Below are 26,685 nucleotides of genomic sequence, written 5' to 3'. Positions count from 1 at the left end.
GCTTACACCGTCTTTTTTGGAACGAGACACACAACTGATTCTGGTTGGGACATTGGAGTTAGGACGCAGAGCAAGGCCTGGTAAACAGATCCGGAAAACCCATCTGGTTACTGTTTGAAGAGAGATTTCAGGATCAAAACCATGACTCCCGTCGGATTTTACGAAAAATGATGGGCTGGCGATGTGCACGCCATTCCATCGTTTGTCGCCTATGGTTTTCTGCTTCTGCCTCCATCAGGTTTGACCGACGATACGAATGAATGATATGCTCGCCTGCCCTCCACTCATTGTTTTGCACACTTTTTGTAGATGTCAGGCCCCAGGCCACTAGCGGAGGGTACTCTTGACGCACAACCCCCCCAGGAAACACGAAATATGGAATCCACTGGTGCGTTTTCTTGCCGATGCCTTGAGCTATGACCGGTCACACCAACCAATGTCGGCCCTCCACTGCATCCCCGGGCTCGAGTTCACAGGGGATGTCCTGGTGCTCCACAGATAGGACTTGCGCGGCAGCCTTTTGGAAGCACATGAAGGCGTACGCAACATCTGCAGAACGGGCCCCTGATATCAATGGCTTCCGGTATAACGCGCATATCTCCGTTCCTCTGCCGTTCAGGCCACTGGGGTTGGCGACCCAGTTTGGACCATGTGCTCGACGACTTTCGATGGTAGGTCACCGGCCTGTCGGGTATTGGGCTACGATCAACTGGAAAGCCACAATTGCACGGAAATCTGACTGACGGTTTTGTTTAATCTTTTTCAACAACACAAAAGATATCAATATTGGTGACTTTTCGCACCATCTCGCCAGCGCCGAGATTTTGCGACCTTACTAGTGACAATTGTCTGCTTCTTCTGGTTCACAAGACGGCATCGAACTCATTTCCACCGCAAGACCATCCGAGCTATCAGGGTTGACGATCTTCAATTCCTACGACTGCGCTTCCGCTTTGCCGTGATGCTGGATGGTCCTAGACTCTTCTGTTCTCGAAATATGAAGTCTATCTCCAGCAACAAGCAACAAAACCTGGCGTAGGGCCGACGGTCTGGCAGTTTCTATCCTGTCCCTTAAAAGGTTCCGCCTCATTTCTAAATAGTATCTGGCATCATACTACATCGACTCATCGAAACCGGGTTGGGCTCTCTGTTTGCCTGCGAGAATGTACTAGTAGGTCCCCAAGATCTAACAATCCACCATCGGGCATTACCAGGAGAAGCATCACAAGGGGGAAAACCCGGCATCAAGGGGGATAGAGATTGTCCAACCAGGTTGAATGATCCACATGCAATGACTTCCTGACTGCAATATCACTCTGCATCGCAGAGTGAAACTCCATGATTCGGAGCAAATCGATAACGAACTTATGGCGTTGGCTGGGGGTATGTCATGCAACCATGGCAGCCATTGACACACATCTATCCAGCTGCGGTCCCGTACGAGTGGATACGCAGTCTACACGAGTTTCGCGTTGTTTCTATGTCCAAAGTGAACCACCTCAAAGAGTGAAATCTCGCTCAACGATGCTGGGATCCTCGTTCGGATGAAATGAAACACGTCCGGGCTGTCATAGAAAGTCGCCACTTAATAATAACCTTGGGGTGCTCTATTCCTGGAAAGGAATGCTTTGCGATCCTATTCTGGACCTCATTGAGCTACACTTGCTGGTCTCGAATCTCAACCACCTTCGGTTCGTCGGACGAATCGCTGGCAATATTCCTCATTTATTCTACACAAGAACACATAAAGCACTACAGGGAACCAGCCACACAACACGCTGGATATAAAAGACCTGCCTCTCTCATTTCCATTCTTTCTTCTTCCCTGACCCCGTCTGAAGTTCCAACGACTATTCCCTACGTTTGGTATCTTTGGCATCCGTTCAAAGCTCACGAGACAACGACAATGGAGAAACAACTACCACAATCAATTGTACCAAACATGTCGACTGGAGTATGTGGCCCGTTTGGCTGGTGCTTCTTATCCACATGAATCTCCTGTGATATGTCAGCGATGGGTCTGGATCTATTATCACACGAGACACCTCAAGATACCGGCTGAACGAGAATATATGCCTTTTATCATAACCCGTCTTACCGCCAACGAGACCACCCGATGGTGCTTTGTCACGGTCGTCCAAAACGTGGTAACTAATTGGAACAAAATCATATCATCAAAGAGTGAACAGGCGAAGAACCCGTTTGCATCCGGCCTATTCATCATACGCTCTATCATTGCGGAATGCTCTTGATCTGTAAAAGAATATCTCATCCCAATTTTCTCGGCCTATCTCATCTTACTCTCGAAATTATGTTATTATCAGGCCCTCGATAGGCACAGACAACATCTAAAGGAGATTAATCTGGTCATCCATCACCATCGTCCCAATCGCCAAGAATCCCTGTGTCTAAGGTGGGCTTTTCCGCGTTGTGGTCTCACTCAGCCTGCCGAGCTTATCCAGTCTTCCTGGTTACCCTACAACCTTTATTACGAGATCGTCAGTGCCCCGGGAAATGTCGAACCCGCGAAGGCATGACGTGTGCCTTATTACTATGGTTGATCGATCCAATCGGTTAGGCGACTTATGGACGGACAAAGCTGGTTTCTTTGTGCTAGGGAGGAGTGTGAGGAGTCGAATGGTGTCTCTTGTGTCTCCCTTGCCGATACTCCATCGCGGCTTCTTCTGTCCGAACACTCATTGCCATTACCGAATGCCCGAAATAAGATATCTGCTCCGCGGCAATGCCTGGTTGTGCCTGTTGTGGGTCCGCGCCTGCGACGGGGAAGCCAAAAAGGCCAACAAAAATGGATTGCGGTGCCTTCTTCCACCTAACCCTGGTGTCCTAGAGCACTATTGTCAACCTTTGATTCGGTTTGGCAATGATTGCTTCCTTCTCGTTTCGATCACCCTGCTCAAACATCAGATATTTACACTATGTCTTATCATTTCAAAATCTTTCTGCCTGGGGCATGCATCTGACTGATCCCCTAAGATGGCAACCATGAAGAAACAACTACCACCAAGCACCAAGATCGTACCTTTCTTCCATCAGCCCAGTCGAACGTCAAGCAACGACACTGTGTCTTTGTTCTCCGCTTCAAAGCCCGTCTCCAGGAGCACTTATCTGACTAGAGGGAAAGCAAGCCCACTATCATTTGACCTACACAACCTCTCAATACAGGCCCTCGTTTGGCTTCCGCGAACTTGAGTTGTTGACTTCTCACCCCTGATCCATAGTCGATCCACGCTTGACGAGGAAAGGGCAAAATTTTATTCGTATTCCTTCCTCAGAACTCTCTTTTTCTCGAGCGTCAGCTCATTAGCGACACGGATGGAACTTCACCAAAATGTCTCACACAAACAAACTTCCCGGCCCATCCAGCCCATCCAGGCCACCGCGTTGGGCTTCGATGTCCAATGCACGTCAATGTATCGTCTCTGGCCTGTAAAAGCGAGGAAGGGAACAAAAAGCCCAATAAAAAGATCCTAAAATACCTTTAAATAGTCACAAAAAAATCGGAAAATGTTTAGATCATCAATCATTGGTTTTTCTTGCCAGGGCTCTTGACCATAGTATATATAACCGAGCGGTAAAATACTGATTTGAACCAACTACAACTGCTCAGTTTTGGGCCTACTACGCAATAAATCGTACATAACTCTTGACTTCGTATCATTAATACTCAAATACTATTCGACGCTACATGGTATAAATAAATAGCACTTTTGGTCGTGATTTCTCTATAAAGGATGGCCCCGGATACAAACCAGTCGGAAGCGGAGCTGCCGGCGGTAGGCGTGTAGAGTAGAGCAGCGTCCAGCACCACTCACAAAGCCGTATCTGGCAGAACTCGGTCAGACGGAGGTAATCGGAGGCATGGGGAGATTTCGCGAGCTTGCAAGGCTGCGCGCTGATGGGACGGCATCTCGTAATTTGAAAACCCATTATGAAAAGTGAATGCCTTCGGAATTGCAAGAATCAAGAAGACGGAGGAAATCGTTCTCGTCACACTTGTTCGCACGCGCATTGGCCAACCCAGCCTGGTCCAAAATCCGCTCGATTTTAGTCTGAATCAACCGGGTAACCATAGTCCGAGGAACTTGATGCGATGCAACTGTGATGATGGGCCCTGTCTGCGCAACCGATGCGCCCTTGTTGCTGTTCCCGGACTCGCCCATAAAGATATCCACGTCGTCCTCGTCAACAATCGGTCCCGCGGCGTCATCCTCAGCCCCATCCATATCCATATCCATATCCCCATCGCCCTCCTTCGCAGCGAACTTCTCAGGGAATGGCGTCTTCCCGGTAAGCAGATCGATATCACCCTGGGCAACCTTTTCCGGACTCATGGAAGCCCACGTTATCCAGTTCCGCTCAATCATGGCACGAATCTTGGTTGCCATGAACCCCGCGCGGAGAGTTTTGTTCTTGCGTACGAAGCAGATCCGAAGCATACCATCCCACTCGTCCCAGCTGATCTCAGGACGGCCGGGCTTGGGCTCTATGCGAACGACACTGGACTCGACTTGGGGCGGGGGACGGAAGTTATTCCGGCCGACTTTCATGACGTGCGAGACGCGCGAGAAGAGCTGGACGTTGACAGAGAGACGGGAGTAGAGGGCGTCGCCGGGGCGAGCAATCAGGCGGAGGGCAAATTCGCGCTGAACCATGAGAACAGCCATTTTTGGGGGATTGGGCATGGCGAGGAGCTTGAAGATGAGGGGTGAAGAGATCTACCAAAAGACAAGCCAGTTAGCAGCGCCATAGGGAAGAGAGGAAATGGTACAAACCTGGTAAGGAGTGTTACTGATGACGACCTGGAACTGTGGCAGCTTGGTCAAATCGGTCTTGATGAAATCGCCCAGCACAATCTGCAGCTTCTTCTCCTGCGGCGTCCCCTGCACCTTCTTCGTCAATTCCGCCGCCATGCGGGGATCCAATTCCACCGCAACGACGTTCTTCGCCTTCTCCAGGATCCGACTCGTCAGGATACCCGGACCAGGACCGACTTCTAGCACGGTCTGGGTCGGCTGGACGTTCGCCTTGTCCACGATGTTGTCTGCGATCGCTCCATTTTTCAGAATGTGTTGACCGATGTCGGTGTTGAATTTGAAGAGGGCCGCGCCCGCTTTGCCTGCTGCGCCCTGGCCGCCCTTGGAGGGCTTTTGATATGGTGACGCAGAGGCCCTGGCGCCCTTCTTTCGCTCGGCTTTGCCCATGGTGAGGAGTGAGGGGGGTGATGGAATGCTGGTCTGGACTTGCCGTCAACAATTTCGCATCTTTTTTTCTCTTATCGGGCGTGGACCTGATTGGTGGGAGGTACCACGTGATGATAAGCGATGTCCGTATCGGGAAGATTTGGTGCCGCTTTACTGCGTACTACTACGAACTACAAGACCAGGCACGTTGTGACTGCAAGACATTGATTTTGAATATAATCGAACTGACTGCATCATACAAAAAGGAAAACACGAAACTTCCAAATTGACTAGGTACAAAAGTGTTTCCCACATCGGAGAGATAATGAAAACCACACCAAAAACGATAAACGCCAATACAGAAAGTCATCACCTCAGACTTAACAACGCACCCAGAATATCATGAATCTTGTCCGTCATCGTACGTGACAAACACACCACAGCTGCTTATGCCGAGAGAAAAAGAATTATTGCTATATCTCCCAGACATAACCGGAAGAGTCAGTCCACAATCCAGATCATCAGCTTAAAGACGTCACTGTTCTCAAGCATAACTGACATATTCAAATGCAACACGCCACTTTGGCGCTGGGTGGCAGATTGTGGGATTGGGAGACACACTATGGAGATCCCTCTGAACTTGAATCAACGTAATGCGTTCCAAACGCTGAAAAGCCAAGCATTTATGCAATAGCTGCCGGATATAATCGGTGCGGTCAATGTCCGCAACCCGAGTCATCAATGCCAAGGTCTCTATGCACGCTGGAAGACAAGTCCTCAGATTTGTTCTTCGAAGGCTCTCGCTATTGCCGAAGCCTAGACAGACATCGGGAATGTGCAGGGCCCTCAGGGTAGAGTAGGCTGCAAACGACCAAGATGGGGTGAGACCATAAAGCGGCAAAGGCCACCTTAGAAACAGGGATTCTTGGCGATTGGGACAATGGTGATCGATGACCAAATTAAGCTCCTTTAGATGTTGTCTGTGCCTATCGAGGGCCCGTTTGATACCATCCCCTCCGTTCACTGGGGGCCGGATATAGTCCGTTATGGGATAATGCAGGACTTCCAACCGCTGGATGCTTCGGAGGAGGTTGAACAGAGAGGAACGAGAGAAGGCCGACGATTGAATCCGCACATTCTGTAATGGTAAAGAGTGTTCCCTTGCGTGGGTTATATCGAGCGCGAAGACACGCATCCCCCCAGAAATGGGTAGGTCGAGGGTCTGTAGTCTTGGGAGAAGCACCATTTTCCGGAGAAACCCAACGTTATTACGGCATTTCAAGTCTACGATCTCCAACGACTCAAGACTGCCCAAGAAACGCTTCGCGTGCGTCTTCGTCATATTCATAATGATCGTGCTCAGTAGATACTCGGCCTTGCCACGACGATCCCAAGGCAGCGATCGAAAAACCCGAAGATTCGGAAGCATCAGGAGCAGAAGAACCAAGTGTAGCATACCGTTACGCACGTCTGGGTGATAACTCCATCTCCTTGCAAGTGTGGGTACCTTCTTGCACACCCCCCTCCACAGAACTCTAACATCAGATTGCATGCCTGGAAGGGGCAGCTGGGCGAGTTCCTCGCGATCGTTTATCTGATGGATGACTGGTGGATGTGGCCAACTATGCTGGTGAGTCCAGGAAAGTCCATGAGAGACATCGAGAGAGTTGATGCGATGTGCTATCTCCGGGTTCTGTGTTAGCGTCCAGAGGAGGCCGTTGAGAGATTGTGATGATGTGAGCTCGATATGAGGGTAGATGTGTGGGTACACGAGCTCCTTCATGTTTTTTGATACACGTGCCAAATTTACCAGTATTCCCTTGGCACGATGCGGATCGATCCAACTCCTGGATGGGTTCTCACGTCGTGCGTTTGCAGCCTCTCCCAGAACCCTGACGATCTCGCAATAAAGATCGTAGGGTATCCGGGAGGGCTGGACGGGTTGGGATCCTTGAGGTAACGACATAATGTTGGACAACAGAAAGGAGTAAAACGAGAAAATGGGATGACTTATTAGTTATAGATCAAGAAGTCAACAGCGCTGTGCGCGTATGGGTTGCATGAATAGTTCGGATGCAAAGCGGGGAGGCGATATATCTCGACGACAGCGAAAGAGATCAAAGGGAGAGTTGCAGTGTAGCATACGTGGCAGGTCAGACTTTTAGTCTTATTAATAGCCCAAAAACGCATAAAAATTGCGCTGAAGTTGCGCATTTGATGAGTCGCCTATGCACAGATGTGTTGGTGGTTGAAAGAGAGCGGCCAGGTTAGGGCTATTCTCATGTGCTCCCGCCATAAACAGTGTTTGAGGGCACACGCCCCCCTGCAAGAAGAAGAATATCAATAATCCTAGTAGAAGTCCTTTTACACCTTTAATTCTGTTATGGTTAACTATTTCGACATTTCCTGGATCGCACGGCGTAATCAGCCGGCGTACCGAGCAGGCGAACTTACATATGAGGAGGTCTGGGGGAATGCACGAACAAAAAATATACTACTTTATTCATCGAAAGCATGCATAAAAGGTAAATTCTGTAGACTACTCACCTTCTACTGTTTAATATACAAAGAGCTTCTATCACCGCAAACCAAGCAGGAGCGGGGTTCAGTGAGGACAGATTTGTATGATTTTGAAGTCTATGTAAATATCCGACCGGACGGGGAGGAACCTTTACATTGAGTATTAACCAACGGACAGAATCTTCAGAAACGGGGGTATCCAACTAAAACTTTTCCCCAAAGACCAACGGCACCAGGGAGAGCTGCTCTTTGAGGACTGCCAAACGGCTGACGAGACAAACCAAGAAGCACATCAAAGACGAACGAGAACACATAAATGCAGAACACCGTGCAGAGCGGCTCAGCAAACACGACAGCAACACTAGTGACAACTAAAAGAGGCAAAATACAACCCATTAGGACTTGGTCACAAATGCGTCTGGATCATATCTGCAGACGATGCCCCGGCGTTCGAATCTGTCGCTTAGACCTCGAATTCTGCTACGCCTCCTAACTCCAGGGGATGGGTGTATGAAGATACTCCGCAGAGTTATGACCCTGTGCGAACTTGGGACTAGGCCGCGGACAATTTCAGTTGTCTTTGGGTCTCCTAATGTCCATGGGATAATTCCCAGTGAGATAAGATGCGGAGGAAGTACATGAAGAACATCGGATACGCTGCTGCAGGGCCTGAATAGCAGGTAGTCGGGTACATGCAGAGTCACAAGGCTGCAATATCCATCCCACCGGACGGGGCTGTACTGGAAGGGAAAGGGAACCTCGTCAGTGAGTTTGAGCTCGCTCAGAGATCCGCGGTGGCGGTGGAGGGACGCTAGAAACTCATCCATGGTATTAGATGGAAAAAAGGGGAATCGGTACATGGCGTGAAAAGTGTCAAGACGGCCAATTGATCGGATCATGGCGGAGAGGTTGTGTAGGTCCAGTGATGGTGTTGTGATAACCAAGTGACGAAGCGTGGACGATGCTCCTGTCCCCATGGTGACAGGGAAATAGATACCGCCATGTTCGGCCGATTGATCGAGACGAAGAGTCTCTATTTTAGGAAGACGCATTACTGTTCCCATAGCACACTCCCAAACAGCCGAACCTCGTCCACATACGTGGACATCTCTGAGGTTGGGAAGGATACGAGATCTGAGGGCTGACAAGTTTGCATCCTGAAGACAGGATATTGCAACAATCAAGGCATGCTGGAAGGGGTTTACATCAACTCGGAGAGGCGGCCAATAGGAGCTGTGTTGGATCGCTCGTCCAACAAAGCGAAAGAGCTCTACACGGGGAACGAGCAGAAGAAGCTCAATGAGATCCAAAATACGATCTCGGAGTACCTCCAGCCAGGCACGGACGCCTTCACCTTTAGAAAGCGGCGACTTTAACATTGCAAGCCAGAGATCCTTCACCCCTTCGTCTAAATAAGGTTTCTCTGCGGCGACCTGGTAGAGAGTCGAGCCTGGTCGAGTGGCGGCGAGTACATCACTATACTCGTACACCACAACTTTCCTGACCCGTTGGGCCAAGTGTGGATAGGCCCTCAGCCGGCTTGATAGCACCGGAGCGTCTCTAGAGCGGCGCAGTATCACTCTGTGAGAGAGGTATGTTGTAGCCAATTCACGGAATCGCTTGCAGGTCCGGGCGACGACCGTGATGGCATTGTTCTTGTTAGGGCTCGCGTCGATGGCTTCTGACGAGATAGTGGCGGAAGGCTGGCCAACTCCATTGTCTGAGAGGCTCTCGAATATCATCATTAAGAGCTCATTTGGCAAGCGAAGTATCAGGGGCATTGGTCGTGGTTCTTTATCGGTGGTCATAATGTCGGCTTTACGGATGCTAGAGATATCGAACGTATGATGTAGCCGTTGGAACTTCAGATTGGGTGATGGAAGGAAGGAAAATAAAAATCAGAGATAAAGGCCTTTTATATCCAGCATGATTGTGTGACTAGGTAATCAGGGTTATAACAGGGCTTCACGTCCCAGTTTGGCTAGGACATATGAAAAGCACACATTGTTGAGGCACCATATGGAATACGCAGAGTACGGACTCTTTGTTGAAGGAATGAATACCTCAGGACTGGATTTATATTCTATGGGCATTTCTGCTGAAGACCGTGGCCTTCCTGAGTGCTGCACATCAAGCCCACATTAGGGATGTGGGTGGAAGAAGCGCGACTCGAGGCGGAGGCGACGCTGTACCCCAGTACGAGAGCAGAGAAACCAGAATTATACTCTTATCATGTCGGCTTGACGGATGATAAAGATATCGAACGTATGATGTGAGAAGTATATTATGGAAAGGTTGGTCTGAGCTTGTATAAAACTGTGGTTGCAAGTATCAATCTTGAACAGAACTGGAGAACAAAGAGTAGGCAAACAGAAAATTTACAGCAGAATGTGGGGGACGAATAGTCTCCCCATCACCTTATTTATTTTCTCCGCTGGCGTTTACATGTAATTCTTACATTCTTCCATCTAATTCCCGTCATAAACCTCATACCGATACTGCGCCGCCGGATGATCATCCCTCACCCTGCTCTGCCCAGCGCCATAAACCCTCTCTCTCATCGTTCCACTCTCGCCCTTGGGAGCATACACACCTCTCCTCCTCAGCTCAGGAACCAAAAGTTCAACGACATCCTCAAATGTCCCAGGTGTCCAGACGTACCCAATATTGAACCCATCCAAATCCGCAACACGGATCCACTCCTCCATGATATCAGCGACTCTGTCCGCCATCCCAACAGCAAGAGGCCCATTACCACCGATGGAAATCAGCTTGCCAATATTCCGCGGTGTCCATTTGGGTACGTCTGCACCGTGGTAGGACAGCGTGTTGATAGACGAGTGTACCCGAGCGTCAACATGAACATCAGATGCCTTGATTTCCTCGTCGAGACCGAATTTACTCAGGTCGATACCTATCACCGTTAGCGAATTTTCTCAAATACACCCCGGTAGCTAGGGAGGATACCAATATTCGACGAATAAAACGCCAACCCAGCCTCAGGACTCGCAAGGCTCAACGCCTCCTGATACCTCTCTTCAGCCTCTTCCTGCGTACGCCCCAGAATCGGCGTGAATATCCCAAAAACCTTAATTGACTGTGGATCACGGCCAGCCTTCTTCGCCTCTTCACGAATAATCTTAATCCGGGGCGCAAGGATATGTGGAGATGGCGCGGACACAAACACGCCTTCTGCGTGCTTTGAACCGAATGCGATCCCTGCTGGCGAAGTGCCGGCCTGGAAGAGGAACGGCGTGCGCTGCGGCGATGGATCGAGGATGTGAGGGCCGTCGACGTGGAAGTTCTCCCCGTGGTGGTGCACGAATTTGAGACTGCTGGGGTCGGTGTAGACGCCAGTTTGGGTGTCTTCTTTGAGCGCTGAGTCGGACCAGCTTCCTTCCCATAATCTGGATTGTTAACAATACCTCTTAGAGGATGGAGGATGAGGGGACCTACTTGTATAAAACACGCAAGTACTCATCAGCAATCTCATACCGCTTGTCGTGCTCGACGAGAGGGAGCCCGACCTTAACCAGCATCAGTATATAATGGATGAAAGAGCGAGAGAGACATACTGCCTTGGCCGCAGAAGCCTTCCACGAGGTAACAATATTCCACCCAAACCGGCCGCCAGTCAAATGATCCAGAGTCGAGAACCGTTTCGCAACTACATAGGGCGCCTCGTACGAGGTCGATGTGGTTATCGCGAACCCTAGGTTCTTCGTCACAGCGGCCATCGCCGTAATCGGCTACAACGTATATCAGCACACTCCATATTCAACTAGTTAAAGAGACATAGTGAAATGTACGATACTGGGATCCCCCATCGGAAACTGCGTCGCATTCAGAATCGCGGTATCTGGTCCGCCCTGGTATGTTTCATGCAGCCCGAACGAGTCCGCCAGGAACAGTGCGTTGAAGTCGCCCTTTTCCAGGATCCTTGCCAGGTCGGTCCAGTAGTTCAGGTCTCGCCGCTTCGTCGCTGCGCGGTCGGCGGGGTGCTTCCATTGTCCGAAGGAGAGATGGCCTACTGTGAACATATCGAAGCCATTGAGGAGGATGCGTTTGCGCGTGGTGGATGCCGGTGGAGCTTGGGTTGGTGTTTGTTCTGCCATTTTTGACTTATTTACGTTGGTATACGGCCCAAGCTGACTGTTGTGGGACGGACGTTCATGCTGGATTAAAGATAAATCGGATATACAGTTGAGCACCTTGGAGTTGCGATGAGCGGCAGCGATCACGCCATGATGTCGCAAGAAGAACTCCAACAAACGAACATCTCCAAGTCGATACACTATCGAACGATATACCCAGGCTATATCGCCTGGTCCATGCCATGAGTAAGAGCTGATTACAAACTCAGGCAATCACAGTTTAGATGTCGTCTTCTCCAATGTCCGATTCGGTCCGCATCGCACGCACACCATATCTACCCCGATGGTGCCACCAGTCGAAGCAAAACATATCCCACCTCCAACCTCTGAAGCTTGGATACAAATCAGCATCGCAATGCTTCAGCAACTTGCAATATAGTCAATAAAGAGTAACCGCTCTTGGAATAAGATCTTCGACTATAACTGTGGGCGAAGGAACGCAGTCTACCAATAGGCACGATGCCACCAACAGCCATCGCAACATCGCCTGCGCAGGATTCTCCAGCACTGCTCACCAAAGATCTAAACTTCAACGGCGAAGGGAAGCTTCCTGCTGTTAGCGCAACAGAAACAAGCGATGAAGAGATCAATGAGACTCTTCCACGCACGATACACCCGCCATTAATCCTAGAGAACCACCCCGTTGACGAGCGCCTCCCACTAAAAGCAATTGTCGTGGGAGCTGGGATTACAGGAATTACGGCGGGCATTCTTCTTCCTGCTAAAGTTCCTGGCCTCAACTTGACTATCTATGAGCGACACTCTGATATTGTACGTCGTTTCCCGTCTCCGTTGCGAATGATATTGACTGTTTAGGGTGGAGTATGGCATTCAAACCAGTATCCCGGCGTGAAATGTGACGTTCCCTCCCATGTAAGTGCACCTATTGCATATACAAGATGATGAAGCTAAGTGAAGACAGGTCTATCAATCCACATTCTCGCCCTCCAAAAGCTGGACAGAGAACTACTCGCGCGGCGCAGAGATCAAATCCTACTGGAAGTCAGTAGCAACCAAGTACTCCGTCTGGAAATACATCCAAACCAACTCCCAAATCATTTCTACATCATGGTCTGAATCAAATGCAAAATGGACGGTCACGGTGAAACAAACAGACCCTCTTACTGGCCTAAGCAGCACCATCACAGACGAGGCAGAGTTCCTGATAACAGGGGCCGGCCGGTTCAGTAACCCCCGTCTACCGAATATCCCAGGTCTGGATGATTACCAGGGGAAAGTAATCCATACTGGCAAATGGGATCCTACATTCGAACCAGAAGGGAAGAACCTAGCCCTCATCGGCAACGGCGCATCGGGACTTCAGATCCTGCCTGAGCTGCAGAAAGTCGCGAACCGTGTCGACCACTACACCCGCAATCCAACATGGGTTGCTGGCACTCTGGGTGGAGAGAAGCTCAGCCGGACGGTACCAATTGCATCGGATCTAAAGGACTCATGGGAAAATGACAGCGCAGCGTACCATTCATACAGGAAAGAGCTGGAGACGCAGTCCTGGACACGCTTCGGACTGGTTCAAAAGGGCAGCGAGAGGAATAGAGCCGCCCGTGAGGAATTCGAAAAGCTCATGGCCATTAGATTGGGCGACAAGAAGGATGAGCTTCTTTCCCTTGTTGTGCCTGATTTCCCACCTACGTGTCGACGACTTACCCCAGGACCTGGATATCTGGAGGCAGTTGCGCAGCAGAACGTGGAGTATATCAGAACACCAATAGAGACGCTTACAGAGAAGGGAATAAAGACCGTCGATGGAAAGGAGCGAAACGTTGACGCCGTAATCTGCGCCACAGGTGTGGACGTCACAGATACACCGGGCTTTCCCATATACAACAGCAACGGCACAAACCTACAATCACTGTGGCGAGAGGGAGGCGACCCCGGATTCCCAGATACATACTTGGGCATGGCAGCCGCCGATTTCCCGAATCTGCTGTTTCTCGGGGGACCGAATTCCGCGTCTGGGTTTGCAGGGACAGTCCCGCATACTATCGAGACGCAGGTGACGTACATTGCAAAGATCCTGCGGAAGGTGTCGTCTCAGCGGATTCGGACGATTGTTCCATCACGGGCTGCAGTGGTAGACTTCCGAGCCTACTGCGAGTCGTTCTTTCCGACAACCGTTCTTGGTGAGGGATGCAGTTCGTGGTATAATAACCAGGTGAAAGGGGGACGCATTGTGGCGGTTTGGCCTGGGAGTGGAGCCCATGTGAACTACATTCGAAGGGATGTGAGATGGGAGGACTTTGAGTATACGTATCATAATAGCCAAGGGAACCGGTTTGGGTATTTCGGGAACGGGTGGACGAGCAGGGACGTTGCGGCGAAGGATGGCGGTGATCCTGCGAAGGAAGTGGACTTTACGTATTATCTGAAGCAGGAGGCGACTACAGGTGATGGTGTTGATTTACGGGGGTATCATGAGGCGTGGTGGGAGGTTTGATATCTGGTTGTAGACGAAGTATAGACGTTTCACGATAATGCCAACCAATCCAACAATAGTCCTATTTTAGGAATGTCGCCCATGAAGCCGTCACAGAAACAGTAATTCCAGCATATAAAAGCTCCTTATCAGCCAACGGTATGGCGCAACCACAAGGATCAATGACTACAACCACCTCTAATCAAATCACCACCACCACCCCAGATAGTCCAGAACAACTCTTCAGCAATACCAAGCCCGCCAATCACTCCTCATATGGCCGTTCAGCCTGCGGGGTAATCCTCACCATGTGCCTCCTCGTGCTGGCCTCCTTCACGCTGAAATCGCGTAATGCCGAGCTATTATTGCAAGAACCCTAAATTAGCATAATATCCGGGTACTCCAACTCCATCCTGCAGAAACCCTGCAGACAAAAAAATGGAAGCAGAGGTAGGGATGGAGAGCTTACTGCTGCGTAACGCGGTTATCGTAAACAATAACCGTCCCAGGCGTCCAGTGGATGCGAATATGCCAGTCTTGGCCCTTTTCGATGTGGTCGTAGAGGAAGTTGAGGATTGTTTCTGGATATGTTAGCAATCCAGCTTATTTCTTGTCAGGAATGGGAAGAAAATACGGCTTTCTTCTTCCTTCCATCCGACAATCTTCCGCGTATACAGACGGTTGACATAGAGACTCTTCTTTTTCGTCACCTGGATTGACTGTTAGCGAACACTCTACTGGATATACGGATGAGTATACCGGATGGGTGCGGACGATAGGATGGACCGTCTCAATCGGTTCACGAATATACCGGTCTCGATGGTCATGCACAGAGGCCTGCGAGAATCCAGAATGCGTTGCCTGCAATCCAGCCAGACGTGCGCGAAAGTCCGCGGAGAGGTGTTCGTACGCTGCAGTGGTGGATAAGTACAGGGTGTCACCTCCAGAAGCTGGTACTTCCAGGGGGTAGAAGATGGTTGTTCCCATTCCGTTTCTGCACAGCATTAGACAGGCCTGGACACTGGTCTGTGGGTGGGTACGTACATCTCGTAAGTCATATCAGAATGCCATTTAATGCTGCTGACGTTGTTTGAGATCTCATTGTCGCGCGCTCCGCTCCTGTTCAGCGTGAGTACGTAACACCCCCAGTTGATGAATAGTGGCAGCCTACACAAAGTCCCTATAAACCGGAAGGATCTCTGGGAAATCCTTGATATGACCACCCATTTGATGAATGTGGAGCGGCCCAAAATGCGCACCAAACTCCCGCTGCCTGTCAGGCCCGATATCCGCGAAATCCTGGTCGCGGAAGAGTACAACGCCGCGTTCTGCGGCGAGGAGGGCTAGTTCATCCCGCTGAGTAGAGTTGAGGGAGCTCAGCTGGATACCCTGTAGCTCTGTCCCGATATTCGGCGTTATCTCAACGGCTTTGACACCTTCGCCGAGTAGCGCTTTGTAGGACGGATCGGCGCGCAGTCCAGGGTCCTCATGCTTGAATTCTTTTAGGGGCGGTTGTAGGCCAGGAGTGAAGTAGGGCAGATAACGGGAATATTTGTACTATAACCTTCCGTCAGATTATAGACTTATGGCCACTGGCTCATACTAACCTCCGTCTTGCTGTAATCAATAGACGTCTCAGCAGGACGTTGCTGGTTCTGGCTTTCTTCGATAGCCGCGGGAGCCATGACTTCAATTTCGTCAGTTACGGGTTCAAATACAGCTTAATTGCGACCCCGACGACAGTTATATACCGTTAACCTGGGGTATTTCCAGCGCGAATAGCGCCTATCGCCGGGTGGCGTGCTACACCTCCAACTTGCCGTGATGCCGATGGCGTGACGAATAGCGATGGATGCAATTACGAGGACTATAAATCTGCCGTCTCCAAGGTCAGTCGGTATCTGTCTAAGAGGCAAAGCATTTCATCTTACCGGCCAGAAGTATGGACGTTAAACAGGCTCCTCATGTTGAGACGCCTGTCGAGGAGAGCAGCTCGGACGCGTCGAATCCGAGTGAGACCCCAGTTAAACAGTCATTATGGAGGCGATTTCTTGGCCTGATTTGGGATACATTCGAGGGTGATCCCGAGGAAAGGCGGTTTGTTCGCAAAGTGGATTACTTTTTGTTGTAAGTCTGCGGTGGTGTTGATATTAGTTAGGGTTACTGACCATCCAGTTCTTATGTGATGCTGGGATACTTCATCAAGTACCTGGACCAGCAGAATTACTGTACGTTTAGCTTCCTGTTACTATCTTACCTGACTAATGTAACAGCAAATGCATTTGTCAGTGGAATGCAAGAAGATGTAAGCATACTCTGCTGATTGAAGTATGGGATTAACACCCGCAGCTGGAAATGTACGGCAACGAGCGAAACTTGTTGGTCACATACTTCAACATCGGTATTATACTGGGCACTATTCCCTCGCAGCTGATTCAACTCCAATACGTCCGACCGTCGATATGGATACCTAGTTGCGAGTTGGCCTGGTCCTTCCTTGTGATGGCCATGGCTGGGGCGAAGAACTCCCAAACGGTACATCCAACCCCAGCAAGCTCGGGATATATCTAACTATTCCAGTTATATGCACTGCGCTTCTTTGTGGGCCTGCTCGAGTCATGCAGTTTCCCCGGATACGCAGCCCTGCTAGGGAGCTGGTACGGCCCAACGCAGCTGGCCAAGCGGGTGGCATTGTTCGAGCAGTCCAGTGCAATAGCCAGCATGTTCAGCGGATACCTTCAAGCCGCTTTATATACGGGCATGAATGGGAAGTCCGGGTTAAAAGGATGGCAGTGGCTGTTTATTTTCGACGCGATCATCTCCATCCCGATTGCTGTCTGGGGGTATTTTGCTATTCCGGATCATCCAAGTACAACGAGGGCGTTCTGGTTGAAGAAACAGGTAAAACCCTCAGAATCCTGTTTGAAGAACCTCCTGCTGATTAAATAGGACCGCGAATTCGGCGTCCAGAGAGAAGCTAACATGGGCCGTGCTCCGTCTGCCAAGTTAACGTGGAAGAAACTACGCAAGATATACACCGGATGGCATCTGTGGGCATTTATCTTCCCCTACCTGTATGTCCCCCATACTATATAGGCTGTTTGCCATTTAACACCACCAGAATGGTCGCCCAGGCAGGCCAAGGCTCAGGCTTCTTCAACCTCTGGCTAAAAGACCAAGGCTACTCGACCGCACAAGTAAACACAATCCCCACAGCTGGTAACGCAATCAGCGTCATAGCATCTCTGTTCTTCGGCACAATAGCCGATCGCACAGGAACGCGGAAACAGACCTCTGCTGTTGTTTGTATCATCGTCATCGTGGCGAACATCATGCTTTCGGTGTGGGATATCCCCAGGCCAGCGCTGCTGTTTGCCTTCTTCTTGTCGTTTGTTTCTGCTGCCGCGCAGCCACTGATTATTGTGAGAGCCAATTTTCATTCTCCATTTTTATATTGCAACTGGAGCTACTTCAGGCTAACGAGTGATACAGGCTTGGGGCCAGGAAGTGACCCAAGACAACGCGGAATTACGGCAGCTGCTGGTGGCAACTGGGAACATCTTCACGTATACATTCATGGCGTGGGTCCCTCTCGTGGCATTTCCAACGTACGATGCGCCGCATTATAAATACGGCTACCAGATCTTGATTATGTTTGGAGGCCTTGCCATTATTGGTGTTTACCTTTTTGGGTGGCTGGACGAGTGGGATAGGTATGTTCGGAGACATGTCTTCGAATCTCGCTGATCTTTCATAGGAAGAAACGAGCTGCTAGGGCTTCGACGAGGGACGATTCACGAAGGGAAGATGATGTTGTAGATGAAGTGAATCCTTGAGGATTAGCATGATATTACGAGGTCTGGGATTGTACCTGGTCCATGCAAGGAGAACTAGGGTAGACCTTTCTGATACTTGGTAGTTAGACGTCTCTGTTCAGATATTTTATTCACTAACGGTAACGGATAATATGAATATATTAACCTGGTAATTGGCTAGTGTAGCTGGCAGAGTATGGTAGAAGATTGGAATAAAAGTATATTCAGTGGCTTGAAACTTATAATCCTAAGTATTCTATATAGATCCACATTAGGGAAGACACGCAATTGTACAATTATATTCATGGCTGTATTCACAGCTCCTTCTCCTCCTCCTCCTCCTCCTCCTCCTCCTCCTCGAACTGATCAAGTAAGAGCCCAACTTTCTCCTTAAGCAAGTCAATTTGGAGGTAATCCGCCGCCTCCCAGAGTTGCGTGACGAATTCGTGCTTGTCAGCGCATTCCACATCCACATACTCCCCATAAAGTTAAGAACTGATGTCATGACAACCGGATGAATATGATATCCAAAGTCCACCGCCGCACCATCAACCCAGGCATGTCGAGACAAGCCAGCAAAGTACCTGGACCAGTAGCAAAGAAGATCCCTCTGGGCGACAAACGGCTCTCCGTCCGTCTTAATCAGGATTGAGTCTGGTGGCATCACCCGGTCAATGATTCTCAGATTCTTGAAGATAGAAGCCTTGATTTTAGGAGGCATGCCTATATCCAAAATCTTAAAGCACTGGTCCCTCGAAAGTAAAAGGGCCCATTCCTCGTCAAGTGCACGTTTAATCGCTATTACATCCTCACAGTCTGGCGTCGCGATATAGACCGCATGGACCAACTGGAAGAACAGCCCCAGAAGAATCCGTTGGCCCTGAACCATCGTCTTTGACGGCCACATGCTGAAGGACATTCCCACAACTTCCAAACGCTGTTCGTCCAATGTGGCATACCGACCCAGCTTCACCGACCCCCAGAGGCACCGCGGCTCCCCCCTCTCCAAGGTCATGAGATGTGCGACAATCATCTCAACTGTATCCAAGCGATCCGCGCGGGCTGCAGCGCAGATCGCCGCCTCGAGCTCTTTGGGTTTGACGCAGTCTTCATCCCTTAGGATGTGCGCAACCAGGTCCTTCCCGGCATATGCAGCGGCATGGCGCAAGAGCATGCTCGGAGTCTTGGAACGAAAGTCCTCTGCCCCGAGTGCGGACGCAGTCTTTCCAGGCTTCCACCCATAGAACGGATTCTTGAAATGATACAGGACGTGCTGTACAATTTTGTCAAACCCCCTGACCAGCGCCACAGCAAAGGAAGCCTCAACCGCGCACTGACACGCCCATACCAGCATTGCTCGTTCCCCTCTACGGGGCTTGGGGTCGTTGTAATCCCTATTTGAATTCGCCTCGGCGTCTTTAATGAGATCTGGCCAGATGAGTCGGTATCTCTCTATTGAGCCCTCTGCTGCTGCTTCTACTAGGAATCGCATCAGGCTTTTGGCGTCGGGGTCGGGGTCGTCGTGGCTATTTCGGCTGTCTTCAGCGGCAGCCTCGAGGTGCTGCTCGACTGACTGGGGATCCTCGGCTATTCTTCTGAAATGCTCATACCCTGACATGATTTTGGATTCACGTTGTGTAGACTGCGAATATGTGAACTTGCCGTGAAAATAAATCAGGATATTGCTCTCCTCGTGGAGGCGCCGGGTATGTCTTATGGCTGTGAATATACCTTCTATTATTGACTATTCAAAGGATATACTCTTTGTGTAAAGCCATCTTTATTCCTTGCTACAATGCCTACCATGGATCTACCTCGTTCATGAAGCCGATACACAATAGTCGACTTATCCTTTATCCAAACCAGCTTTAAAGAATGGGATATTGGTGAATGAAGTAGCCGATATAAGAAACATTTCCCCTATTATTATAACTTTCAATTACTCTTATCAACCTCACAAAGCATGGCTAAAACTGCGTTCACCTGCAGGATCCTGCTCGTCATGAGCCACGTCCACCCCGTGGGGAGCAGTTCTATGCGGGCCATATCAGCTGCGTTAGTTCACTATACCCCGACAGTACTTGAAGAAACCCACCCAGCGCAGCCCACTGTTGAAGAAACACCGAAACTTAATCCGGACCTCTACGAGTGTTCACATGTTGCAAGTGGAGATTGTCACGTTCTGGAGACTGAGTCAGGAGGAGTCGATCTGTATGCAAGGGGCTGTTCACCGTCACTCTCCCGGCTGTGCTCACTAAGGCGGAGCTCGTGATGAACCTATGCTGAAACATGATTTAACAGTGAGAACGTGTAACTCTTGCATTGCATTGAGGGGGGAAATTTGATAATAATAAATGGAGCTCGTGGGTGTGCTGTGGTAACGGCGCCCTGTCTCAGAGAAATATATATCACAGTGCTAATACACCCCTGGACAACACTTCCACAGATAACAGTCCTATTCATACTGAACAATATTAAATAAAAGTAGTCTAACCACCCAATCCCACATCAATTAAGTAAATAAAAAAAATTAATACCTTAACTGCTCATAAAACGGCCTCGCAGGCGCCCCAGCCCTCCTCTCATCCAGCTCAATCGCCTCATCCTCCACACTCCACTGCACAGATCTCAGTATCTTCAACCCTCCAGAGGAAGACCCAGGATCCCCAGCCGAATCCTTAACAAGCCTCGCACGATCCCCAGCGCCCAGACTATAACTGGGACTCTTCGGATTCGACGAGTCCGTCGAGACCGGTTCTTTTGATTTCCACGTCCACTTTGCGGACCCGTCCGTGTAGGAGATCCCGTCTTGGTCTTCGTATACGGCGATTATGAATTTCATTGACGAGGTGACTAGGCATACGATGCTGAGGGAGAGGTATATCTCTGTTGTTGTTGTGGTGTAGGCGCCGGAGAGGATGGGGGTTGAGGAGGTGAGTTGGGATTTTGTGTAGTGCAGGCGTAGCGCGGAGAGGGGGACTAGTCTGTAATAATTGGATTGTTAGCAGAAATTGGGTAAGGTGATGGGAGTTTTAACTTGACGTACACGATGCGACAGCCCAGCGCGAGGAAGACCATGATTTGCTTGCGCAGGGGGATGCGGACGTTGTGGATTGCCCAGCCGGAGTATGCGACGAGCAGGACCTCGGTGGTAATGTCGAGGCCGGTGATTGCTTGCCAGCGGGGGTACTGTACTTGTTAGATAGGTATATTAATTCAAGGGTTGTGCGTGATGTACCAGACTACTGCATTGATCGGTAATGTCTCGCCATGGGTGACTGCTGCAGCGAATTGCGACGAGGAAGATGGACATGAGTGTCCAGACAATGACTGCTGTAAGAACAGTTCGGATGATGCGGCGCTGGAGCTGGGAGAAGAGGGCTTCGTAGAACAGACAGGTTGCTATCTTGGATGACCCGAGGGCAACGATGGAGAGAATATCAGCGGCATAGCCCGTTTTCAGCATTGATTCTCTAGTTTCCAGTGTAGAAGGTCCACCTCTCGTTCCCCAGCCATAGTGAACCTGGCGCAGAACGACCGAGAGCTGACAGAACGATATGATCTATGCAAAGCTAAGTATCAGCCACCGAAGCCAAGAGCGAACCGCGGATAGCATACCACGAGGAAGGCGAACACGAAGTCATCCAGTTGCACGAGCCGCTTGCGATGCAGGGTAAATAGCCGCGCCGAAATCGAGAACAGAGTAAGCACTAGATAGAACGAGGTAATGACGACGATTAATCCGCTGTGGTTGTTCTCGTTGTCCGTGGCCAGCGGGGACCTGATGCCCGGGGGGTATGTCGAGGAAGACGACATGACAGCGAGCGGAGCGGCCAAGAGACATGTATGGCCGGGGACCGTGCAGGTTATAATGGGTCAGCAGCAGCTGAGCAGGCCAGATATTTTGGCTTATGCTCCTTTGCTTTTTGCACCGTGCTTCATGCCGGGAGGAGACAGGCACACCGACATCATCGCGGGTGCGATGGCAGGGCATGGCGCGGACAGATAAGCTCGACTCGCAAATGACGAGCTCCGAGCGAAGGGGCAAACCAGGCGAGCAAACTGCAAACCAGCAAAAAGACCGACTGCAGTTGCACATTCCTGGGCCCCCGCAGAGGGCGCAGCCATGGCAGCATACTTGCCGGCACGCGTGGAAGTGGCCAGTGGGACGTTGCTGACGGTCGTACAGAGCAAGGGTGGACTCGGCACTGCAGCGAGAAATGATCCCTTGCCTGACACTGGAACAAACATGAAATGAGGAAACCGTTGAGGTTGCGACTGGGAGTTGATGGTTGACGGTTGTGAAACCCTAACTCCAAGCCAGAATTTCCACTAAAGGCCCAAGCCACCACGAGTTATTCTTTCAAGCAGAGCCGAGAAGCGTCCTCGATGCCCAGACCAACATTCCAGTCCAAGCTCATGTATTAAACACCGCGTGCGACGTCAGCCCGCTTGGCGATGATCAGCAGCCCCAGCAACCAATCCGAGCCAGTGAATGCAGCCAGCTGTTCGCCAGGCAAGACTCAATTAAAGTCAAATTCACGAGTTCAGGCGCCTCCCTCCTCGTGCCGATCTCGCCTGCTGCGAAACAAAGAAATCGGGCGTGGGTGCGGCGCATTAACCTCCCATAACATGCTGCTGCTGCCCCTTGCGTCGAAATCTCTGCCTGGCTGACACGCGACGAACTTGTGAGTTCCGCCTCCTTTCCAATTATTTCTTTTCCTTCTCCCCTGTTAATCACATTGCAGTGTTCGGAGGATATCTGATCGAGGGCTGCCGATATCGATCGCCATCAACTCCGACGACAGCTTCCGTACACGGTACGACACCATGCAGGCAAACAACAAAGCACCAGCGCTGGGGGAGATGGGAATCGAGTCGGGCCCTACAAGTGACGAGGGTGATGCTACCGTCCGTGTTAATCCGCCAGGGACGGTGCTCGACGACAGCGACATGCACCGTATGGGAAAGGTCCAAGAGCTCAAGGTGAGTGTCCCGATGTGCCTGTGCTGCGCCGATTCGAACCTCACAGTCTTGAATAGCGAAATCTGCGACCGGTGGCCGCTCTGAGTTTTGCGTCAGTATTGCAGGCGACTTGGGAGTTTGTTCTGATGTGAGTTTAAATTCTCCTTGACGTGGCGTGGCTAATGACCGAAGATCGAATACGGAGGGACTGGAGAATGGCGGCCTGGCTGGGATGTGTTGGTCTATGATCTGGACGTTTGTTGGCTTTGGCTTTATCATTGCCTCGTTGTCGGAGATGGCTTCGATGTAGGTGATCGCACTGTTGGATTATACAGCTATACTGATTCATTAGGGCTCCGACGTCGGGAGGGCAGTACCACTGGGTCTCTGAATTCTCCTCGCCGCGATATCAGAAGTTCCTCAGTTATATCACAGGTAATACTCCTTCACCATGATGTATTCCCTACTAACTATCCAGGCTGGATGTCCGTCCTCGCATGGCAGGCCGGGGCAGCATCAGGCTCGTTCCTCACCGGCACCATCATCCAGGGCCTCATCACGATCCGCAATCCAGACTACGAACCCGAGAACTGGCACGGCACGCTGTTCGTCTTCGCCATGATCTTCATCATCTACATCTTCAATGTCTACGCCGCCGACGCAATGCCCGTCCTGAACAACCTCCTCATGATCTTCCACCTGCTCGCCTGGTGCGTCGTCCTCATCGTCCTCTGGGCCATGGCCCCCCATCGCAGCGCCAAAGCCGTCTTCACCGAGTGGACAAACCAGACCGGCTGGCCCATGGGCGTCAGCGTCATGATCGGGCAGATCTCCGCCATCTACGGCTCTTTGAGTATGACTCTCCGTCTCTATTCAATAGACAAATACTGATATGAGTAGGCTCCGACGCAACAGCACACATGTCCGAAGAAGTCAGCAACGCCGGCCGCAACGTCCCCCTCGCCATCTCCTGGGGCTACTTCACCAACGGCATCATGGCCATAATCCTACTAATCGCATACCTCTTCTCAATCCCCTCCGTCGAAGACGCAATCAACGACCCAACAGGCTTCCCCTTCCTCTACGTCTTCCGCAACGCTGTCTCAACCCCCGGCGTCAACGGCCTGACAGCTATAATCCTCATCCCCGTGATCTTCAGCAACATCTTCTTCAACGCCTCAACCTCGCGGCAGACATTCGCTTTCGCACGAGACAAGGGTCTTCCATTCGCGCGGTGGATCGCACACGTTCACCCGCGCCGCAAAATCCCCCTCAACGCCATCGCGCTATCCTGTGTGATCTCCTGCCTGCTATCGCTTATAAACATCGGCTCCGAAACGGCCTTCAACGCAATCATATCCCTCAATGTTGCCGCGCTCATGTACACCTACGTCATCTCCATCTCGTGCGTCGCCTACCGCAAGATCTGGCACCCGCAGACCCTACCCTCGTGCCGCTGGGATATGGGCTCGTGGGGCCTACCTGTGAATATCATTGCGTTGGTGTACAGTTGCTTTGCGCTCTTTTGGGCGCTGTGGCCGGGCAGTAGACATGTTACGGCGGAGAACTTTAATTGGAGTGTTGTGATCTTTGGAGGGGTTTTTGTGATTAGTTTGGGGATGTATGTGGTCAAGGGGAGGAAGGAGTATACAGGTCCTGTGGTTATTGTGCAGGGGGCGAGGGAGGAGTGAGTAAAGATATCCAAATGGGTGGCTGTGTATGCGATGTGTATATGATTCTTACTGACTTGAAAATTGCATTGTTTGAGACTTTTTCACCTGCTCAGGATAGGTCCCGGATAGTAGCACCTGAAATATCAGAACTTCCAGCGGTTAGAGTATAGGCTTTGGGGCCACTGATGGACTGGTTTCTCCTGGGCCATGACGCACTTTGGCATATATGCCGGCGATAACCAAGCAAATCCAACAAGAAGCTCTTCTCCGTCTCCCAGTGAAGGAACACCCCGGAGAGTGAATCCGTGTCGATATCATGGTTGTAACTTGTAACTGGGGAATTCTGTAAGTGCTGGGCCGGCGATGACCAAAACAGAGCGGATGATCGATCTTCCATTTGTGACGCAGATGGGCTAGGGTCTTTCGTTTTTTTCCTCAGGAGCAACGCTTGATTAGAAGATACCAATGTATATCTGGTTAAGTGTAATAGCCCCTGAACAACTCGAGCGACTACATCAATCCTGCTGAAACAACAACCTATAAATACACAGTCTCGTTGGACGAGTATAGACAATACATTTATGTCCGATTGGACGGTCAAATATTCCCAACGCCTGCCCGCAAGATGCCCGGGGTATCTTGATACTGCGGTTCATCTGTATATAACGGCGGAGCATCTCCCACTGACTCCACGGTCTCAAACGCCAAATCCTTCTTCTCGGGCCCCTTGCAATCTGATACAATATCAAACAGCAGGTTGGAAAAGTTGAGGTCGCTGGTTGTTCCGGCGCATTCGAATACAATCCTCACGGACAGCCTATAGCTCCGGCTGATGTTGAATGTGCTGAAGGATACATCGGCGTGTTTGAATACGAGAAGACCAAATAGTTCACCCAAGTTTACCGTCCCAGTCACAGGAATATGGAGGCCAGTCTTGGAGAGGATATCGACTCTGTCGTTTATCTCTGCTGACATTGCGCCGATCAAAGACGGCGAAGCCCGCGCGGCAGTTTGACTTGTTGCCTCAATTGATATTGATTTCATTACAATCTCCGGTGGAGATGTAATAGACGAGCTCTCGATATGCGGTGTGATCTCTAACAAGCACTGTAGAGGCGAACCCTGGATCACTCGAGTAGGATAGGAGAACGAGGCTGTAAAGCTGAACCGCGGTAGTTGGCTGGGAAAGAACCAACTCTGGAGTTTTTCTTGCATGCTTAATGTCCTCCCTCGATTTTGCGGAAGTAGAAGCATGGTGCTGATATTGAATATCTGCTCTTTCTGCTGTCTGTATATCTCGGAATATCCGCTATCATGGCCGTCAGAGAGAGCGCAGTCGGGAATGAATTTCAGGCGCAGTTCCTCAAGAAATAACACAGCGTTGCTTGGTATGATGCCATGTTGTGGCTTTGAAACCTTTGCTTGAAGGAGATACTCAATGCCACATTTCACCTTTCTCGACTCATCCCCAGTCTCTATCGCAAATGTCGGGGGCAGCGGATGATTCGCATCGCTGTGGAAAGGAGGACCCTGCGCCCACTTTGATGACCCCTGTACGGCCGACGGAAAGATGAACTCGAACGGCCACTCATAGGATCCCGGTGCTAGAGCTTCGCCGTTCAGATGCAGTACAATTTTCTCCTTTTCAAAAAGCACGCATCTGCTGCGGTAGTTTGCTGCAGGCGCTCCGGCACCTTTGACTTTTTGGATCTTGGCTTTGGAGATTCCGGAAAATGTTACCCGGATATCTCGAGTTTCAAGGACAGTGGATGACTCGAATAGAACTCGTCCACGGATTGTCTCATTGCCAAAGTAGCATGGGCGGAAATCGTCGAGATGTATTGTGAGTGGCATAGCTACAGCAACAACCGTTGGCAGTTAGAAGAGTATGGACACTACATCAGGGGAATATTTGGCGGC

General features: G+C 50.5%; 12 protein-coding genes across 12 annotated transcripts; 4 read left to right on the top strand and 8 right to left on the bottom strand.

Moving 5' to 3' along the window:
- The first annotated feature begins 2,393 nt into the window (after nucleotides 1-2,393).
- ASPVEDRAFT_592559 (uncharacterized protein) lies at nucleotides 2,394-3,207 on the top strand. The gene has a single exon (XM_040815468.1). It carries the CDS (start codon nucleotides 2,515-2,517, stop codon nucleotides 2,983-2,985), a length of 471 nt encoding a protein of 156 aa, XP_040666647.1. The 5' UTR covers nucleotides 2,394-2,514; the 3' UTR covers nucleotides 2,986-3,207.
- Nucleotides 3,208-3,656: 449 nt separating this feature from the next.
- Nucleotides 3,657-5,266, bottom strand: ASPVEDRAFT_166038 (dimethyladenosine transferase). Its single transcript, XM_040808645.1, has 2 exons — nucleotides 4,794-5,266; nucleotides 3,657-4,736 (listed from the first exon to the last, which is right to left on the bottom strand). Exons 1-2 carry the CDS (start codon nucleotides 5,220-5,222, stop codon nucleotides 3,948-3,950), a joined length of 1,218 nt encoding a protein of 405 aa, XP_040666646.1. The 5' UTR covers nucleotides 5,223-5,266; the 3' UTR covers nucleotides 3,657-3,947.
- Nucleotides 5,267-5,745: 479 nt separating this feature from the next.
- On the bottom strand, nucleotides 5,746-7,379 carry ASPVEDRAFT_71046 (uncharacterized protein; the record flags this gene model as incomplete). Its single annotated transcript, XM_040816099.1, has 1 exon — nucleotides 5,746-7,379. Exon 1 carries the CDS (start codon nucleotides 7,165-7,167, stop codon nucleotides 5,746-5,748), a length of 1,422 nt encoding a protein of 473 aa, XP_040666645.1. The 5' UTR covers nucleotides 7,168-7,379.
- Nucleotides 7,380-8,116: 737 nt separating this feature from the next.
- ASPVEDRAFT_27590 (uncharacterized protein) lies at nucleotides 8,117-9,529 on the bottom strand (the record flags this gene model as incomplete). The annotated part of the gene is made up of 1 exon (XM_040810030.1): nucleotides 8,117-9,529. One exon carries the CDS (start codon nucleotides 9,527-9,529, stop codon nucleotides 8,117-8,119), a length of 1,413 nt encoding a protein of 470 aa, XP_040666644.1.
- Nucleotides 9,530-10,133: 604 nt separating this feature from the next.
- ASPVEDRAFT_190223 (uncharacterized protein) lies at nucleotides 10,134-11,852 on the bottom strand. Its single transcript, XM_040809060.1, has 5 exons — nucleotides 11,531-11,852; nucleotides 11,297-11,470; nucleotides 11,178-11,248; nucleotides 10,689-11,128; nucleotides 10,134-10,635 (listed from the first exon to the last, which is right to left on the bottom strand). Exons 1-5 carry the CDS (start codon nucleotides 11,834-11,836, stop codon nucleotides 10,190-10,192), a joined length of 1,437 nt encoding a protein of 478 aa, XP_040666643.1. The 5' UTR covers nucleotides 11,837-11,852; the 3' UTR covers nucleotides 10,134-10,189.
- Nucleotides 11,853-12,334: 482 nt separating this feature from the next.
- ASPVEDRAFT_127510 (flavin-containing monooxygenase) lies at nucleotides 12,335-14,333 on the top strand (the record flags this gene model as incomplete). Its single annotated transcript, XM_040806464.1, has 3 exons — nucleotides 12,335-12,646; nucleotides 12,692-12,748; nucleotides 12,798-14,333. The coding sequence occupies 3 exons, from the start codon at nucleotides 12,335-12,337 to the stop codon at nucleotides 14,331-14,333; spliced, it is 1,905 nt and encodes a 634-aa protein (XP_040666642.1).
- Nucleotides 14,097-16,000, bottom strand: ASPVEDRAFT_166031 (TauD/TfdA dioxygenase family protein; the record flags this gene model as incomplete). Its single annotated transcript, XM_040808644.1, has 7 exons — nucleotides 14,097-14,671; nucleotides 14,782-14,893; nucleotides 14,947-15,022; nucleotides 15,072-15,306; nucleotides 15,357-15,431; nucleotides 15,484-15,869; nucleotides 15,920-16,000. The coding sequence occupies 7 exons, from the start codon at nucleotides 15,995-15,997 to the stop codon at nucleotides 14,578-14,580; spliced, it is 1,056 nt and encodes a 351-aa protein (XP_040666641.1). The 3' UTR covers nucleotides 14,097-14,577.
- A 254-nt stretch (nucleotides 16,001-16,254) lies between these two features.
- ASPVEDRAFT_71042 (uncharacterized protein) lies at nucleotides 16,255-18,262 on the top strand (the record flags this gene model as incomplete). Its single annotated transcript, XM_040816098.1, has 9 exons — nucleotides 16,255-16,439; nucleotides 16,488-16,540; nucleotides 16,586-16,617; nucleotides 16,662-16,847; nucleotides 16,893-17,213; nucleotides 17,262-17,386; nucleotides 17,434-17,734; nucleotides 17,805-18,025; nucleotides 18,070-18,262. The coding sequence occupies 9 exons, from the start codon at nucleotides 16,255-16,257 to the stop codon at nucleotides 18,146-18,148; spliced, it is 1,503 nt and encodes a 500-aa protein (XP_040666640.1). The 3' UTR covers nucleotides 18,149-18,262.
- A 136-nt stretch (nucleotides 18,263-18,398) lies between these two features.
- ASPVEDRAFT_27585 (uncharacterized protein) lies at nucleotides 18,399-19,745 on the bottom strand (the record flags this gene model as incomplete). Its single annotated transcript, XM_040810029.1, has 1 exon — nucleotides 18,399-19,745. One exon carries the CDS (start codon nucleotides 19,743-19,745, stop codon nucleotides 18,399-18,401), a length of 1,347 nt encoding a protein of 448 aa, XP_040666639.1.
- Nucleotides 19,746-20,436: 691 nt separating this feature from the next.
- ASPVEDRAFT_40381 (uncharacterized protein) lies at nucleotides 20,437-22,251 on the bottom strand. The gene is made up of 4 exons (XM_040812145.1): nucleotides 21,746-22,251; nucleotides 21,366-21,689; nucleotides 21,174-21,316; nucleotides 20,437-21,111 (listed from the first exon to the last, which is right to left on the bottom strand). Exons 1-4 carry the CDS (start codon nucleotides 21,941-21,943, stop codon nucleotides 20,658-20,660), a joined length of 1,119 nt encoding a protein of 372 aa, XP_040666638.1. The 5' UTR covers nucleotides 21,944-22,251; the 3' UTR covers nucleotides 20,437-20,657.
- A 706-nt stretch (nucleotides 22,252-22,957) lies between these two features.
- On the top strand, nucleotides 22,958-24,783 carry ASPVEDRAFT_51930 (putative GABA permease; the record flags this gene model as incomplete). The annotated part of the gene is made up of 6 exons (XM_040814545.1): nucleotides 22,958-23,113; nucleotides 23,170-23,240; nucleotides 23,285-23,398; nucleotides 23,445-23,527; nucleotides 23,571-23,945; nucleotides 23,993-24,783. The coding sequence occupies 6 exons, from the start codon at nucleotides 22,958-22,960 to the stop codon at nucleotides 24,781-24,783; spliced, it is 1,590 nt and encodes a 529-aa protein (XP_040666637.1).
- A 91-nt stretch (nucleotides 24,784-24,874) lies between these two features.
- ASPVEDRAFT_61419 (uncharacterized protein) lies at nucleotides 24,875-26,619 on the bottom strand (the record flags this gene model as incomplete). The annotated part of the gene is made up of 2 exons (XM_040815571.1): nucleotides 24,875-24,914; nucleotides 25,412-26,619. The coding sequence occupies 2 exons, from the start codon at nucleotides 26,617-26,619 to the stop codon at nucleotides 24,875-24,877; spliced, it is 1,248 nt and encodes a 415-aa protein (XP_040666636.1).
- Nucleotides 26,620-26,685: the final 66 nt, after the last annotated feature.

This window comes from Aspergillus versicolor, assembly GCF_001890125.1.
Source record: "Aspergillus versicolor CBS 583.65 unplaced genomic scaffold ASPVEscaffold_3, whole genome shotgun sequence".
Taxonomy (NCBI): domain Eukaryota; kingdom Fungi; phylum Ascomycota; class Eurotiomycetes; order Eurotiales; family Aspergillaceae; genus Aspergillus; species Aspergillus versicolor.
The sequence above is the reverse complement of the archived record's forward strand: the minus strand, read 5'-3'. Positions and strand labels throughout refer to the sequence as shown.